Source organism: Haliaeetus albicilla, chromosome 6, assembly GCF_947461875.1.
Source record: "Haliaeetus albicilla chromosome 6, bHalAlb1.1, whole genome shotgun sequence".
Taxonomy (NCBI): Eukaryota; Metazoa; Chordata; class Aves; order Accipitriformes; family Accipitridae; genus Haliaeetus; species Haliaeetus albicilla.
Window position 1 is genome coordinate 46,032,786 of NC_091488.1, and position 17,545 is coordinate 46,050,330.

The window sequence follows — 17,545 nt, forward strand, 5'->3', positions numbered from 1 at the left end:
GCTTCTCTAAATGAATGCATATCCTTCAGCCACTGCAGAGGAGCACAGCTCCAGTGCTGCATCCAAAGCAATCGCATTGCTGACAAGGTGATGCATGTTTTTGGAAGGACCTTTTAATCATCTGATAGCAAAACAAAGTTAGTGTTATACAAACAGGACAAAGTTTACTGCAGGACTGAGCTTTAATCTCTGGTGGTTGCTTATTGACTCCAGAAAAAACAGTGGTTACTCAGTGTAAAGACCTCTTCTACGTCCTGTTTGCAGGCAAACTTGAAGGAGAGGATCTCACCTCCTGCAGCTCCCCTGAAACCCAAAGTAAGTCTGAACTGAGGTCTGAATTGGGAAACAATGGGCCTGGATTGTTTAAAATTCCCATTTGTTCTTCTGTGACAAGACTTGGTTTAATCTTTTTGTGCTTGCTGGCTTTGACCTTTCTAACAGCTGGAAAAGCAGAATTCATGATACGTGGTTCATTTACAGTATATCACGATGTTTGAAATATGAAGACTTGTGCTATCAGCAGTGCTTGATGTCTTGAAGGCATACAGAGAGGGCTTGGGATACCTGCTACCTAACGCCTGCCAGAGGAGACAAAACAATACTGAAGAAATCAGTCACATTTCTTCTCCATCTTCCAAGGGGTCCCTCATCGTGGGCTCTTTCCTAGCAGAGAATTATGATGCCTAATTGTCAAGTGTATATACAGGCACCTCAGTCAGTGTGACATATCCGTGTCTGCAGTTTGACAGGTTGGATCTGTGTACATAACCTATGTGTTTATCTCTGCCAGAAGTGTACAACATGGGACAACATGGGACTGGTTTTTGTGAAGCTTGCAGCCCCTGCTAATCTGCTGTGGGAGGCTAATCCTGAAAACTAGGATATTTACATCTTCCTGTACATTTTTAGAAAAATTAGACCCAAACCACAGCTCTTTTAAAACTTCGTGTTTTCATATACCTTGCAGAATGCCTGTTTTAATCAGAGTTGCGGAAGTAATTGCAAGAAACAGTTTAGCAAATTGATTTTGTCTGTGTTTTGTACATATTTCCTCGCACACAGGCATGGTTTGCTAAAACATTAATTTGCATAGCTTTTAGTCCTCGCTGGTTCAGAAGCATGTTAACTGCAGGCATTTGCTAGGCAGCATTTATGTTGGTTTGATTAGACATCTGGGTCACACAACATCACTTCTGTTCCCTGAGAGATTGAGGGTAGTTCTTAGAATCTTGTTTCATGTTGTGGAATTTGCTTTTTGCCAGTGTTTTCTCATAGCTTGTCCAAATTTTGTATGCTCCTTTTTTAGTATGTATCAGTGCTCCAGTATGTAATGCAAACACCCAGAAGATATTTGTTACAAAGAGAAATTAAGATCTGTAGAAAATACTTTGTTTTTCCACAGTGCTGGCCTTGACAGTGACTTGCACTCAGAGTCTGGACATAGTTTTACAATGTGCTCATGCTGGAGCAGGTTAGATGTAGACTCCGTATTTACTTGCTTCCAGATTGAATTTAGTCACTGTGCTCCATAACTAATTGTTCAGTCAGGGAGCCGTCCTAAGGGGTAATCCAGCAAATGATGTTCTGGGACAACCTTTGAGAAGAATTAGTGGAACAAATAACCCAACTAGTTTTAAGATGGCATTTCTGACAGAATTACACAATTGCTGTGTCTTAAAATAGCAGAGGACCTAAAATTTCCTCTTTGGGCTTCTGTTTAAGAGAGAATAAAGAGAGGCACAGAGATGCAAGCTTCTTCCTACTCTTATGGCTGCATCTGGAAATTTTCCTCGTACTAGGGGAGAGGATGAAGGGCAAGATAGACTGAGACAACCTCTGAGCAACTCTTCTACAAGACAGATGGGTCCAAGGTTTGCATTAAGTGACATTAGAGCCCCTGGAAGAGAGAATGACAGTTCAGGGATCTAATTTCTGCTCCATGTTATTCTTTTCTTCAAGGTTCCCAGAGCCTCTCTCGGCAATGGCTATGGTGTGTCTTTCAGACTTCGAAGCTTATGCTAAAAAGTATTTACCCAAGATTGCTTGGGATTTTTTTGCAGCTGGAGCAGATGACTGTAGCACCCGAGATGAAAACATCCTGGCATATAAAAGGTAATGTGAAGAGGAAATGAGGGGTGTTGTACTGGAAGGTTTTAAACTATGTTTTTATGCAAGACTTCACAAGCAAAGATACCTAACACCTTGCCCTTTCAAGGCGGTCCCCAAGCAGAATACACTTACCTGAATGTATAGAGCTGTATGCTTTAATGCTAGCCTGAATATGACACAGATGGTATGAGGCATGGTGAGGGTACAGGCAAATGGGTATGGTATGGTATGGTATGGTATGGTATGGTATGGTATGGTGTGGTACGGTATGACAGGAAAGGGGATAAGTAGCTATGATAGAATGAGATGCAATGGGGAACATTTGGTGAATAGCAGGAAGCCTATGTGTAGGTAGGATGGGATTTGGGGAACATGTCGCAGAGAGTGAGGGCAGGCACAAAGTACAGCAAGGACAGACATATGAATGGTGGAGTGGAAGGCAGCAACCTGGGACTGGGCTGCAAGTAGAAGGAATCTGTGGGATGGACAATAGGAGAACAAGAGCCACTGAGCTGAGGTGCGAAATGCAGAAATGATGCACTGTGGCCACTAAGCAGAAGTATAGGATTAATGAAAAGTGGAAGTGGCTGAACTGCTGGCTGAATTGACCTCTAAAAGTGAACAGAAAGGACAAAGAGCCTTTGTTTTATGCTGTTTTCTTTACTGGCTCAGATTCCTGCATTGCAATAGGTAAATGAAGCCCTGGTTTCCATGAAAATTCAGAAAAGCCACCGAACAGCTACTATCCTGAAGGGTTTTTTTGCCTTACAGAATTCGTTTCCGGCCACGTATACTGCGGGACGTATCCGTGATGGACATTAGGACTAAGCTCCTGGGGACTGAAATCAGCTTTCCTGTAGGAATCGCCCCTACTGGCTTCCACCAGCTGGCATGGCCCGACGGAGAGAAAAGCACAGCCAGAGGTACGCTTCTGCTTTGTTGCCATGTAACAAAAAGGGTTTTGTGGAAAAGCCTCAAGAAGCTGTTAGGATGACTTGAAGTGTGACTGAACAAATTCTTCAGGCTTGAAGGGGCAAACTCCTTTCCCACTTTCTGACACCCCTTTTTGTGGATAACCGGCTTGGGTCTGGTGACACAGAGTGTGTGGGAAGCTGTATAGACATTGCTTTACTTCTCCAGCTACCACTATTACGAGATCAGCCCTGCAGAGGCTGCTGCAAACTTAAAACAGAGGCAGTGGACACACTTCTGACTTATGCCAGGAACCACACAAGGTTCTTAGTCCTGGGGGCTCTAGATAGGACATAAAAGTGGTGGATGGGACTCAGCCTATAAATCCTTGTTACTGATTAAGAACAGTGTCTCCCCTGGAGAAAAGGATAACCTTTCTTCCCAAATCCTGTGGTAGGTTTGGAGAGCTGACCGCTAGAAAAGTCTTTTTTCCTGTGTGTGTTTCTGTGTACACTGAATGCATTTGACAGTGCATTCCTGTGAGGACACAGTCATAAAGATAAAGTTCATGCTTTTTAAAATAAATAGTTGCAGAATGAAAGTATCACTTGGCAAACTACCTCTCCCTTTCCTGCTTTCTTAACCATGATCCTACAACAGTGCATGGTAAATATAGCCATTTTTAATCCTGGGGGCGTACTTGCCGATTGGTAGAGCACTGCGTTAGGTAGGATATACGTAAAACAGGAGTTCAGGTGGTCCCTGCAAATAGTACATAATTTTGTACCTGGTGTCTGGCAGGACCGTTGAAATGACCTTGATTCTGATTATTTCCCAATACCTCCTGAAGCGGCCAAAGCGATGAACACCTGTTACATTGCCAGCACGTACTCCACCTGCACGCTGGAGGAGATCTCTGCGGCCGCCCCCGGCAGCCTCCAGTGGTTCCAGCTCTACATCCACCGCAACAGGGCGGTTTCCCAGCAGCTGGTCCAACGGGCGGAGGCCTTGGGTTTCCAGGGCCTCGTCCTCACCGCCGATCTGCCCTACACGGGCAAAAGACGCGATGATGTCCGCAATGGTTTCCGCCTTCCTCCCCACATGAAACTGAAGAACTTGGAAGGAGCCTTTGAGGTTTGTAAAATGAGCCTGTCCTTTCATTCACTGTGCTGGAGCGTACCACATGAGATGAAAACCACTGGGTAACTGCTGCTTTGGCATCCGCTGTACCCAGGGCGTATCTTCTCCCCTTCTGGTTCTGCAGCGTCCTGGCTCGACCTCCTGCCAGCCTGGGCTCTGGCTTCAAAATCCCAGTCCAGCTGCCTTAGAGACACTGACCTCCATCCCCATTGTAATTATTCTCCTCTGGAGACACGTGCTTTCTGGAGCTGATGAACATGTCTGTTAGCAAGTTTAATTAATCTGTTCTAGGGCAAGGAAAGACTTCAAGGGGCCTCTGTATTGCTACAGCTCAGATGAGGTTTCCTTCCGTCCTATGGCTGTAGGGAGATGACCGTTCTGAGTACGGACTGCCCCCCAACAGCTTGGATCCTTCGGTCACCTGGAACGATATCTACTGGCTGCGAAGCCTGACCCACCTGCCCATCATCATCAAAGGCATCTTGACGAAAGAAGATGCAGAGCTGGCAGTGAGACATGGAGTTCAGGGAATTATCGTGTCCAATCATGGTGGAAGGCAACTGGATGGAGGACCTGCCATAGTAAGTGAGAGGATGGATGTCCCTTGAGTTTCTGTGGTAGGCACATTTGCACTAACCTGGGTATATCTATGTCTGTCTTTGCACATATGCTTCTGGTGGACTTGTGTGTCTGTTGCGTGGCTGTGGATGGGTGCAGATGTACTTTAGCTTTAAGCTGGTAAGATGCATGCCTTGGCATGGGCTACCCAATGAAGTATTTTCTCACCTTCTTGGGAGGGTTCTGTAAGCAGCACTGAACCCACAATACTGCAGATAAACTACTGGCCTAAGTTAGTAAAAGTTTTTCTGCCTATGTCTTCATTAGCTGGTACAATACACACGTACTCTTTGCGCACTGCAGCAAAAATAAAACTAAACTCTGGACCAAAAATGTACAAATGAGAGCATAATGTGTTCTCATTGTTCACATCTGCCAAAACATGCACAAACAATATGCAGCTAGATTTAGCGAGAGGTCTGCTTGCGTATTTACAGACTCAAGTCTAAATGGGAATTTATTGACTTTCATGAGCCAGAAAAAGGATAACTTATCTGGAGAAAAATTCCCCTGCTTTTTAATCTGTACAAAGAAATCCTGAGTTGTTTGGACTTATGTGTATTTCACTGGTTTAATTTGGCTTCTGTCAGTTTTTCCAATTGTTCTTATTTTACAGTTCTGTATTGCATAGTGTCTTATGGACTTTCTTTTCTCTGTTTTCCTCTATAAAACAAAAATAGGTACCAGGGAATTCTCTTCTATTCTATGTCAAGGCTGACAATAGTGGGCAAAAAAAAATTAATCTAAATTCTAAGAACATAATAATGGAAATGGCATCCACATTAAACTGCTCTTCTACCTTAAAAGTTTGTTTACATACACAGACAAACCAGCAGATAACTAGTTCAGCTCTGCTACTCCTCTGGTATCAGGCCTGGCAGCAGAAGCTATTGTCCTTGCTCTTGCTGAGTTACTCCTGGAAAAATTAATCCTGAAAGTTTTCAGACTGAAATTCTGAAAAAAATTATGACCAACTGGAAAAATCTACTTAGTAATTTTAGTTATAGCTGCTCTACTTAAAAAAGGTGAAAAGAAGGCAAAAAGAGTGTAAGGAAAGAGACCTTTGGGTTTGCTGGGAAGGAGAGTTAATTAGGTCTACTGCAAAGTCCTGCCACTGGTTATACTGGCTTTGGGACCAGAGCCAGCATCGCTGCATGGCACGGCCCTGCACTACCAGCCTGGCACTGCGCTGTGCTCTACAGAAAAGACCTGAGGGAATCAGGAGACTTGGCCTGGAGGAAATGATAAGTTGACTGTGCTAGATAGCAAATGAAATCCTTCATAGATGCTTTAGGGTCTGAGGAGGCTTTCAACAGGTGGTCACCAGGATGAGGTTGAAATGTAAGTTTAGGCAATTTGGACAGTAGCAGGGAGAAGTTTGATAATCGACCTTTTTTACAAACATTTGTATCACTCATCATTGTCTCAGATGAAAGTAAGATATTAACAGCAATTATTTCCATTGAAATTTATTTTAAAAATCTTTCAGAAGGCAAGTGAAAATGTTACTTTTTCACTTATCAGGAGTGCTAGCAAAGAATATCAGTATAAGCAAAGCACTGGAAAATGGAAATAACTATCTGGCAAACAGAACAGGGATCTGCACTTTATTCTGCAGACTTTGGTGCTGAGCTGTTTGTGTTGCATTGTCACATTTCATTTCGAGAAGGTATGCTATTAAAGCATTGCATCCCTGCCTGTCTCTTTGGAATATCTCCTCTTTCTCTTGAAGTCAAAAGCTGACCTCAAGGTGAGAGTGGCTGATTCTTTGCAGATTGATGCTCTGGTTGAGGTTGTGGAGGCAGTACAAGGCAGAGTCGAAGTTTATTTAGATGGTGGAATACGAAAAGGAAGTGACGTATTAAAAGCACTGGCACTAGGAGCAAAATGCGTCTTTATTGGAAGACCAGCTTTATGGGGTCTGGCTTACAAGGTGAGTAAGGAGCTTTGAGTTTGTATGTCTACTTCTCATACTCTCTAACACTGTTGCTGTTACTTGAAAGTCATAGAGACAGTTTTCACCAGTGAAGAATCTAACCTTTTTTTTGCTTTGCTTTGCTGAGTTTTAAGTGGAAACACTCCAATTTGAATCTAAACCAGACATTTTCTGTGATGTAAAAATACCACTGAATTTTACAATCTATCTCAGCTATGATTTTGAAGCTGATAACATTGTTTTGTGGGACCTGATCTCTTGGTACTGCAGTTTGGTGCTAAAGTACTGTAAGACTCAGCACCGTCAGTGCTTTTGAAAATTGGAGGTGGGCTTTTTTGCTACAAATTTTTTTTGCTGTCAGGTTACTTACACGGTTTTGATACAGCAGTTTCATAGCGGTGTTATGACTTCTTCAGAAATACATATAGAACTCCATCCCACTGATGTCTGAAACATTTTGGACAAGACTGAGCACAACCGTGTCCTGTAGGTGCCTGAGCGTGCCACTACTGTATCTCAGTTCCAGCTTTGCTGCTTCTTAACTACTAGCGTATTTCTATGATCCAGAGTCATGAAACAGGCCCCTGATACAGAAGGTTAACACAATATAATGAAAATTAAAATGTAATTATACCAGTTGTTTGCTTTGCTAAATTTTTGCTTTTTAGCCTCTGGATTGGAGCTTTTAAGCTTTTCTCTAGAAGAAAAATTATTTACTTTTATGGTCTAGAAACATTTCCTGTGTTTTAAATGAGACTCCTGTCCAGTGGTGTGATTGCTGCGGATTGCAGTAGCTAGGCTTTAAAGAAGAAATCACCTGAATCTTCTGAGAAACCTGGACGAGTTGTCAGCACTGTTTCTGTTGTCAGTAAACAGAGAAAAAGGGCCTAACGTGAAAAGGGTGTTGCTGTGAGTTGTCGGCATTTTTTCCACAATGCAAACAGAAAGGAGATGGGATTTTTTGAGTTCAACTGTGCTTTCGTATTACATTCCATAGAGTATTCCTAAAGATGCATCTCAGTGGCATTACCCTAGCATACAAGAGCAGAAGGGCACGAACAAGCACTGACATTGTCTGCACCCCAAGCATTCTTTATTGCAAAAAATAAAAACAAAATTTAAGAGAAAAAAGAAAAAAAATCCTCCAATATTTTACAGTAAGATCAAAATCATATGTACATTTTATTGGTTTTTGAGCTTCTTGGTGTCACTTGCTTGGAGGAAAACACACAGTGTACTATTTTTAAAGATGCAGTCCGGTATCTGAGTAAACTAAAGTTTTTAAAGCTGTACCATATATAAAACTCTCATAACTCCATAAAATACTGTCAGCATTGTAAGGCTTGACATTTTAAAACAAGACCATTGGTGGAGGTTAACTGAAACCTAAGAAAAAAAACAGCTAGAAAATGTCAGAAGTGAAAAACAGCTTTGTTTTCTTTCCCTGTTCAGATGTATCACAAAAGGAAAAGCATCTAAATTAATCTGTGACGAACTGAGCACATCCATCATATCATTTTAATCATTCAGCTCTATGAGAGACTGGAATTGGCACAGACTTGAGGGACTGTCCCAGCTCTCACAGTGCAAGCATCCTGCAGCATTGCGCTGTGCCAGTGCTCCTTTTCCCCTGACTGCTTTCTTTGTTGAAGCAGGGTGAAGAAGGTCTTCAAGAGGTTTTGAGGATTTTGCAGGATGAATTTCGCTTGTCGATGGCCTTAGCTGGTAAGCATTTTGCAGGTTGGTTGAAATTGGTGATACAGAGGTTTCTGTATGCAAGCCATCTAAAATCAGAAGTCTTATGGATGGGTCACGAAAAGGGAAATCACGTGAGCTGTGCTGGTTCTAGTTGTTATATTTGAGGTGATTCTTTGCTCCCTGTGAAACCATTTGGCATTTCAGGTGCCATAGCAATGAAGCTTGCAAGTAGGTTAAAGCAGCTTTCTGACCAATTAAAGAGGTGCAAACCTGCTAACTAGAGCTGAGCAAAATGTGGAACTTCTGCTGGGAATTGCAGCGTATGTTTTTCAGTATTTAATTTAATGTTTACCAGGGGAAAATACAACCAATTTTTTTCTTCATGAAAAGTTCAGAAAAAATGGATGCAGAAACCTCATTCTGCGTTTCTCACTTCTGCTCCTACCTGTAGTTGCCACATTTGACCCCCTCACTGAACAGCAAATTTGCACAGCCCAGTGCAAACTCCAGTTTCACACATGAACAAGTACAACATGCAGGTCCAGTGCAGAAGTACTCAGACATCAGCAAAGGGTCTTATCCCACTTCAGATCATGTTTTAAAGATTTTCATGCGCTAGCAACCATGAACTCAAGTGGGTAACAATGCTAACTGGGAGACTTGGAAAACTGAAATCCCGTTGGGCATTTCTTAATAGGCTGGAGTTTTGGGTTACTTTTTCAACTAGTAAAGACTGCTACAAGGTTTGTTTTCCAGGAGGCTCTCACAGTTCTTTACATGCAAAAGGGCACTGAACTCGGCAAGAGTAGCAGATTGGGACTTTTTTGGCAGGGCTGTGAAATTCCACCCAGATTTGACCAAATGAAACAGCAATGCAAATCTCCATGTCCAGTCACTTGACACACGGCAATCCCTGTGTCTTTTCTGTCTGCCTTTCACTTCTGGCTGGATCAGACGGCTCCCTGCTCAGCTTGTTATAAGGATCTTTTTTTTTCCCTGTTTCTAACTCTTCTTGTGCAGGAAGCCCAGTCCCTAAACTCAAGGCTGAAGATGCCATTGAGGAGTAGGGCTCCTGTGGGTGAGCTGTTGAAGTACCAACTTATCGCCACACAGCTCATACAAGACTAGAGCATGATTCAGCGAGGGGGCCTTCCAAGTTTCACCCACAGACCTTTCTGTCTCACCAACATGTTTCATTTCTCTATTTATTTCAGGCTGTGCCAGTGTCTCAGAGATTGGCCGACACCTAGTTCGGTTTTCAAAGCTGTGAACAGCCTCCTGCAAGCCCACCTGAACAGCGGCAGCTCATGCTGAGGTCCCAACCAGACTGAAGAGAGAAAAAGGACATGCAAACATTGAATGTGCAAGAAGTATCTGATAAGGCCTTCAGGAAACTTCTGAGGAGATTAGGAAAGGCTCTGTGTTAGCAAAGGCTGTTCTCTGCTTTTATTGAGACCAATGAGTTCTTTAACACTTTGGGTAATTGTTGCTTGCTTAAATACATTTACTTTAAACTGGCTGTTCCGTGGCATTACCTGTGTTGGGCCTTACTCCCAAGCTCTGATACATTGGTCAACCAGACACAGAAAACTATGTCCCTTGCTTCTTCCGCTTGGTTGTCCTACCAAGTCTGACTGCAACTCAAGCTACGCACCTTTCCTGCTCCGGGGCAGTAAGTGTTGTGGCTGATATCTTCCACAGCTTGGACTTTCTTAGATGTATTCATAGCAGATACAGAACAAGATGCATCAGCTAACAGGCACCCCAGCTACCCTTTGGATGTGGGAGCAGTTCTTGCCTGCTGCTTCTAAATGCAGGGCAATGAAATCACTAGTAACCAAAGCAACACCCTGCAGAGAGAGCCTCTTCCTTCACGACATCGTTAATTTGCAAGGCAAACTCACCCGAGCAGCAGTCAGGACCTATGCATTCTCAGAGCACAGCACGAGTTTGTGGCAGTGTGTAAATAACTCCGCCGGTGCCCTGGTCTCTGCCCATGGATGACCACGGCCAGCGTGGGCTGACGGAGCAGGCAGGAGCTGCCAGCACTACCCGAGCAGCACGTGGCCTTTGCTCTTGGAAGATGGAGCAGAGGCAACCGTGTGCCTGCTGCCAGCGTAGAGCAGCAGAAGCCCTTGCTCTCCAAGGTAACAGAAATATGTGCTCATCCCTTCCCTGTCCAAGGTTCTTCCTGAGACGTGGGTCTGACCTCCCCATGAGGAAGCACACCCTTCCCTTGGCTGTGCCACCCACCTGGTGGTGATGGGTCCTTAATAACAACTAGGAGCTTACTCTTTCCTTCCCTCCTTCCTTCTTTCCTTTCTTTCTTTCTTTTCTTTTTTCTTTCTTTCTTTTTTCTTTTTCTCTTCTTTCTTCTTTGTTTTTCTTTCTCTTCTTTCTCTTTCTTTCTTTCCTTCCTTCCTTCCTTCCTTCTTTCTAGTTCTCTTTCACCTGGATGGTTCCTTTTCTGTAGCACTCCTTAGAGCACAATCTTCAGCTGCACCATCTAGTCTTCCTCTTTCTTCCTCATTCCAACTCCTTTCATAATCTCTCTGTCCCCCAGTAGCCTCCCTTCCCTATTATTTTTCTTGAAAAAAATTTTCAGTCCTGACCTAAGCTATTATTTCTGTATATCCCTGACTAACATGAGCCTCCCAGTCTCCTGGACCTTTGGTGAGAATGCCAGAGCTGCCTTCTTGCTCCCCAGAGAGGGGGGCAAGGAATGTTGCTGCTGCCCAGAGCTGAGGGAGCTACTGGGGAGCGGAGGTGGGGGCAGATAGGGTCCCGCAGCCAGGGCAGAAGTCGGTTGATGTATTATTTAGAGCTGATGTCCCTTGGGGTTTGTCTGTGTCAATAGGCTGCAGTGTGAGTATTTACTTTGAACTATTCTCCCTAGGAGGAGTTTAACAATGCTTGTTTTTTAATCCTTATATAATGCTGTCCAAGTAAAGGTGTAAACAGAATTCATCTATTTAAAATGGCTAAAACCCCTGTGTGCACATTTGGTCTTTGTTATAAATGTGGTGTGTAAGCCAGTGGGGAATTGGGCCAGTGTAACTGGAAATAAGCTGACTCTCCGTAAAGAGTTTAACTGATTTAACTGCTTGGGCTTAATCAGGGCTTTTAAATGAGGCGAGGTAAACTAGGACTGTACCCACATGAAAACTTCTAATATGTGCCTCATCTTTAAAAATGCAATGTGATCTTAAAAATGTCTGGTAAGACACGTGACCTTGTTTTCTTACGAATAATTTTTAAGGCCAGACTCACCGGCACAGCCGCTGCTTTTATGGCACTTTAGGGCAGCACAGAATGGCTGAGGGCAGTAATGGGATGCCAAATGTCTTTTTGTGCAAAATAAGTGCCAACTTGCTGGGTACCTCCTCTGCTTAGTGCACCTCCCAGTCTTCCCATGCACAGAAGTCTCCCTTTCTCAGCAGAAGGCAACCTCGGACAGTGGTCTGGGCACCAGGCACGAGAATCCCCAAGTGGAGCCTCTCTTGCTCCCCTTGGAGCTCTGGCACTCAATAAGTAACAGCACCAAGAATAAGGGGCTGCAGGCAGGGAAGAGCGATGCTTTGTAAATTAGTGATTGAGGTTGTCCTGTGTATGAGGGTGAAGGCGGGGACGTGAGGTCAGTACTTCACACGGTAATTACTTGGAGAAAAATGCCACAGGAGTCGCTGGCGTACGGGGCTGCACGATTACCTGACCCTGTTTGGAGTGCTGTGTGGCCAAGTTTCAACAGGAAAGTGCCAGCTCTTCTCCCATGAAACTGCCTATGAGCTTCTTTGGTCAAGGCTCTCTCCTGGCAGAGAAGAGGAACTGCTTTTTCTGCAGGAGAAAGGAGAAGGCATGTGTGCTCCCCCAGTTCCTGCTGAGCACATTGCCCACTGGCCTCTGGTGTACAAGGGAAAGAGGGGGGGGACAGCAGCAGCACCTCCTTTTGCATGTATCTTAGAAGAACCAAATGAGGCTCATTAGGTCCTAAACTTGCTAGGAGAGAGGCTTTCAGCCTATACAAATGGCAGTGGCTTAAGGAGCCTGCTGGCAGACCTGAGACATCTGGCTAAGCTCTGGAGAGGAGCAGGATTTCCAGCACGCTTCCTCTGATACATCTTGGTCACTTCACTCTGAGCATTTGGATTTTTTTTAGATCTGTTTCTGGATGATCTAGAAGACCTAGACATGGGCATGTAAAATGTGAGAGTGAGCAGGTGCCTGAATTTAGCTGCTGTCTTCTGGAGCTGATGCTGTAAAATGGGAAAGTAGATGGTGAGAGGCTGGGACAACTGCATTTAAGCTCTGTTTCCATGAAAATGAGGTCCTCTGTCTCCCTGATAGATGACCATCAAGGCCTTTGCTCCTTATTCTACACTCCCATTCACTGAAAGAAATACCTTTTGTTTGGAGAAATCCAGGTGCTGAAAAATCATCCATTTCTCACCTGCATTTCACTTGCAGTCAGACTCTGTCAATGCTCCCTGCATGGCATGGCTGGTCCGCTCGTGCCGCTCCTCACAACAGTCTGTGCCCCTTGGAGCAAAGGTAGTGCTCAAGGCTCCTCTGCTGAGGCAGAAAAACCTCTCATTTCGGGCTCCAGAGTCTCAGCTTTCATTTAAAGCCAACAAAACAAGATGTTGGCAAGCATATCGTTGTTACAGTTGTGAAGGAAATCTTTCAAGGAAGAAAGCCATCTTAAGAAAATCAGAGACGTCTGCTGCAGCTGAAAAAACTGTGATGGAAATTGTCTGCACTGCTGAGCTGACTTGTGGTGGCTTCATTCACACCATTGTTGAGTACCGTGAGACCAAAATCTGTTTTGAAGGAAAGGCAATGCCACATCATGAAAATAAGCACAATGGTTTATTTTGTGATCACCTTCTCTGTTTTTCCCATGGCACTGAAGTTGGGGGATGGAGGATAGGAGGGCAGGTGGAGCTGAAGGACATGTGAAGCCTGCTAAAGGTAGCCAGACAAATAGCAGGCTTTGATCAAGCTGTTCTGTAGGTTTGTTGTGTAAGATAGCATAAACATCTTTAACCAGAAATGTTTGCAGAGGCCACTAATTTGCAACTCAATTTGCAGCTCCTGTGATCTGGATGTCTAGTGGAGTACATCTGGAGCCAGATTTGAAGAGGCACAGAGCACTTGCAACTGAAATGAAGGTCAGTAGGGGTCCCAGACTGCGGGCATTTGGAATGAGCAGCATCACAGAGCTGAAACACCTTGTTCTCCAATCCCATCTCTTGCTCTTGGCCCTTTAGAGGCATACAATTTTTCTTTCTGATTTTTCAAACTATACAATGATATAGAATATCCTCCTAGCCCCTTCTGCCCTTTCAGATCAGCATGTATTCTAAAACTGAGGCAATGCCTGTACACTTGGATGGTTCTGCATGCCCCCTGGCAATAAGGGGAAGGGAAGATTTTGCTGGTCAGTTTTGTGTGAATATCATACCACAGGGATCAGTACCAAAGGGGAACCACTACAGAACCAGCCACGTGCAGCCTGGGGGCAAATGATAAAGCCGCTCTTCAGCTGAGATTTCAAGGGCAAGCCATTGCCCGCAGCAGAATACCACTGCTGGGGCAAAGAGCCAGCTCGCAGCGGTGCGGACCTCTTGTCGCAGCTGGCTTTGCAACTGGCAGATGCGCTGGTGCCCGCTTCCATGGCACGCGCAGGAGGAGCCACGCTATCAAGAAGCGACCTTCTGCATAAGCCCTACTTTAAATTGGCCTTAAGGAGGCAGAAGAGAGAAACTAGCCCTCTCTTTCTGTTTAGACCTGAATTTCTCGCAGAGATAACAGTGTCTGCAGTGATCTTCCAGAGGCCTTCACAGGAGGCCTTCCTCTCTGTTCCAGTAATAATAAACCTTGCTGGCAGACTGACAGCCTGGCAGATAAGACTGAGGAATAATACCACATTGCACACTTTGATGGACTTCAAGGATGTACAAGAGGAGACTGAAGACAGCTGGGTGTCCTCAGTCCTGAGAAGGCTAAAGGTTGGGGGGGGGGGGAATCACATCACTATCTTTTACTGTTCAGTTGGAGGGAACAGAGAAGATGCAGCCCAACTTCTTGGATGTGTGCAGTAAAAGGATGAAAGACAACCAGCACAAGTTGCAATGAGGAAAATTCCGGTTAGAAATTAGTGGGAAAAAAATTCCCCCTGAGGGTGTTCAGATGCTGCAACAGAGGGTTTGTGAAATTTCCATCCTTAGGGATGGAGACTGGGCAAGGTCCTAGAGCAGCCTCATCTAATCTGACGCTGCTTTGAGAAGAGGTTGGGTCAGAGACTCCCAGAGGCTCCTTTCAATCTAAATTGTTGGGGGACATCACAGAATCATAAAATAAGAGCCGCACATCAGTTCTGTACCCTGCTGTACCAGTGTGTTGTCATGATCGACTACCATGGAGCAGCAGAGGCAGCACCTATATCTCTGTGAAAGAGGCTGCAGAAAGCATTTTTCTGAGGAAGAAAGCAAGCTATTTGGTGAGTAAGCTTAAAAGAAGAGATCACAGGGTTCGACCAGGCTGAGAGTCTGTTGAACAAGCCCATCCTACAACTTTTCCAAGACTTTGGAAGTTTTCTACTATCTGGATTAAGCCTGTGCCAATGCATACCAAAGTCTCATGCCCCCCTTGTCTACACTCTGTCCTGCTTTCTGTATTTGACTGTTGTGAATATCTCTGATACAAATTCAAGCAAGGTCAAATCTTTCAAAAAAAAAAAAAGCTGTGTCCAAAGAGATTGTAAACATGTGGGTTAAGGACTAATCAAACCCTGCTGCCTCCCAACATCCCTGGAGGATGTGGCAGGGACAGAGAATCAGTCTATTTACAAGAATAGTTTATCTACAAAATGGATCCAAATATAAACATTGTCCTTTGGCATATGGTGCAAATTTCTATGGCTTTTAAATATATAATTCACTCATCGATTTAAGTTGAGGAAACACAGTTCTACCTAAAACTAAAGGGAAAATGAGACTAAATATTTGTTTCTAGTTAATTGCCTGCCTCATGTGCTCTCGAATACAGCAAAGAATACTACAAGTAAGTCTTTCTGATCTTGAAGATCATGTAGGAGAAGTTTACAATCACTTTCTCCTTTCTACCAGAAGAATTTTGGTACTACTGAAATAGGAGATATTTTCTTTGTCAGGTTTGAATACACAGAAACATTGAGGCCTCTTAAGGTGGTTATCTTCATACCTTGATTAAAGTGTCCTAAAACTGTTCCCCACTATGAGAAGTTGTGTTTATTCAGAGTTTGATTCAGGACAGCTGTCTAAAAGTTAATTATCTAAGTCTTGTTGCCTCTTGTCAATGTGTAACCAGAAGAGAGAGGAAAACCTTTGCTGGAGGGCACAGAGCCTCCCACCCTGAAGGGCAGAAGCTTTCCTTGAGTAAATCTACATCTCAAAGTACACCCTCTTTCGCAGAGCTGCCAGCATCTAGGCATTTTGAGCTTACAGGCATATGATGGTAAGAAACATACTATTTTTTTCACATGAGAAGCACATGGATGTTTTGTGGATTTTTTTGGTCACAATTACTCTATGTTTAGACAGCAAGAGGTGCAGTTAAATAATGAGCATGCCTTTGCTTTTCTCTGCTTCAGTTCTCAGCAGCCTGGGCAACAGGGCAGGCTCCAGAAACCACTTTCCTAAATCAGACTTCTTTTCTGGACAAAAGAGTCTGTTCTTCTCTTCTTACTCCCAGATAGCTTCTATTGCCTGATTTTGCCAGATAGATAGCTTTTTTATCCTAAAACTTCCATGCTTTGCATTGTTACTGCATTTATCCATTCCAGTACCATGATAGTTGTTTGTTCTCAATGCTGCTGGGAATTTTCCCTTCACTATTTTTCTCTTACTGTCTTCTCATCTCCACTACACACCCCTAGTCCCTTTTGCTCTTGTGACAAGGCTAAGAAAAATGCGTTTTCCTTACACCAGCCAGCCATTGCCCCACAGTATCTTTGTCACGGTAAGCACCAATAAAGCCGGAGGATCAACACTGTTCCTGGACCAGCAGATTAGGGACATGGTTGTGATGGGACATAGTGGATTGCACGTATACTAAGATATCCACTTAGTCCATGTAGAGCAATTCTCCAACACAAGCAAAAATTTACAAGCTCTGATTTTCCAAAATGATACTCTTAGGCATGCAGCCCTTTCTACAGCAAAATATCAGATTGTGAAGGCCTTGGCTTACGATAAAGTCAAGGAGAAGAAGACAACATAGTTAAAAAATGACTATGCCTTGACACAGAATGCAGAGTTGGTATACTTTTTAGATAATGCTGAATTATGTTTTAGACTGCTCCAGACCTGTGCAATAGCTCTGAATTTCTTCAAGTTGTTCCTGGTGGTCGGGGTCTGGTGGGCTCTGGCCTCATTGCTCATTGACACCGTTCTTGGGTCTACAGCCCATTCCAGCATCTGCCTCCGAGTCCTTCAGGGAGCACCTGAGCCAGTCTTGTTTGCAGCACAGAAGAGCTGTCGTGCCACCCAGCAACCCCACACAGCAGTTTCCAAAAGAAACAGAAGGTGAAAATATCTCTAGGTGAGACTGCTGAAAGCACCAGCAGGTCTGTGCTTGAAATGAGCAAACTGCTGCTGGCTGATCTCTGACATCCACAAGCGGCAATTCAAATGAAGGCTGCTATGTAGCAATGTATAAAATCCCCTCAAACTAAGCCAAGCATTTGGCCCAGTAGTACCTAAGAGGACAAAAGCACAGCAGCAATAAATCTCCCTGCGATCCCCTATGCAGCACTCATATTCTCATATAAAGCGCTAACACTGAACTTCCTGGTCATTCTAACAGGTGAGCTTGGTGTAGGAGACTGTTTTCTATCCTAAGAGGCTATGTGGTGTTGTCTGGTTTTATAATGCCACTTTAAGGCATTTTATTTCCTTTCTAACAGCAAAAAGGAAGCACTGTTTCAGAGAACACCAGTTGCAGTGGCAGGCCTTGGTCAGTTATTTTTCCTTGCAAAATGCATGCACTGCACAAAATTAATTTGCAGCAGCTTCTGATAAGAACAGACAACGTCAAGGTCCTGCCTGAGAGAAGCCAAGGAAAGAAGCACTGATAACAATTTTTTTAACTCTT

The 17,545-nt window shown here is 44.0% G+C and overlaps 1 protein-coding gene across 1 annotated transcript; it reads left to right on the forward strand.

Annotated features, from left to right (window-relative positions):
- Positions 1–211: 211 nt before the first annotated feature.
- HAO2 (hydroxyacid oxidase 2) lies at positions 212–9,932 on the forward strand. Its single transcript, XM_009921838.2, has 8 exons — positions 212–315; positions 1,960–2,112; positions 2,881–3,032; positions 3,872–4,155; positions 4,527–4,742; positions 6,554–6,712; positions 8,371–8,440; positions 9,628–9,932. The coding sequence occupies exons 2-8, from the start codon at positions 1,982–1,984 to the stop codon at positions 9,681–9,683; spliced, it is 1,068 nt and encodes a 355-aa protein (XP_009920140.2). The 5' UTR covers positions 212–315; positions 1,960–1,981; the 3' UTR covers positions 9,684–9,932.
- Positions 9,933–17,545: the final 7,613 nt, after the last annotated feature.

Bases quoted from the DNA above. Each gene is read 5' to 3' on its own strand.
- HAO2 (XM_009921838.2), top strand. From the start codon at position 1,982: ATGGCTATGGTGTGTCTTTCAGACTTCGAAGCTTATGCTAAAAAGTAT. The intron at 4,743-6,553 runs GTAAGTGAGAGG...GATTCTTTGCAG, and splicing joins TGGATGGAGGACCTGCCATA to ATTGATGCTCTGGTTGAGGT. The intron at 6,713-8,370 runs GTGAGTAAGGAG...TTGTTGAAGCAG, and splicing joins TATGGGGTCTGGCTTACAAG to GGTGAAGAAGGTCTTCAAGA.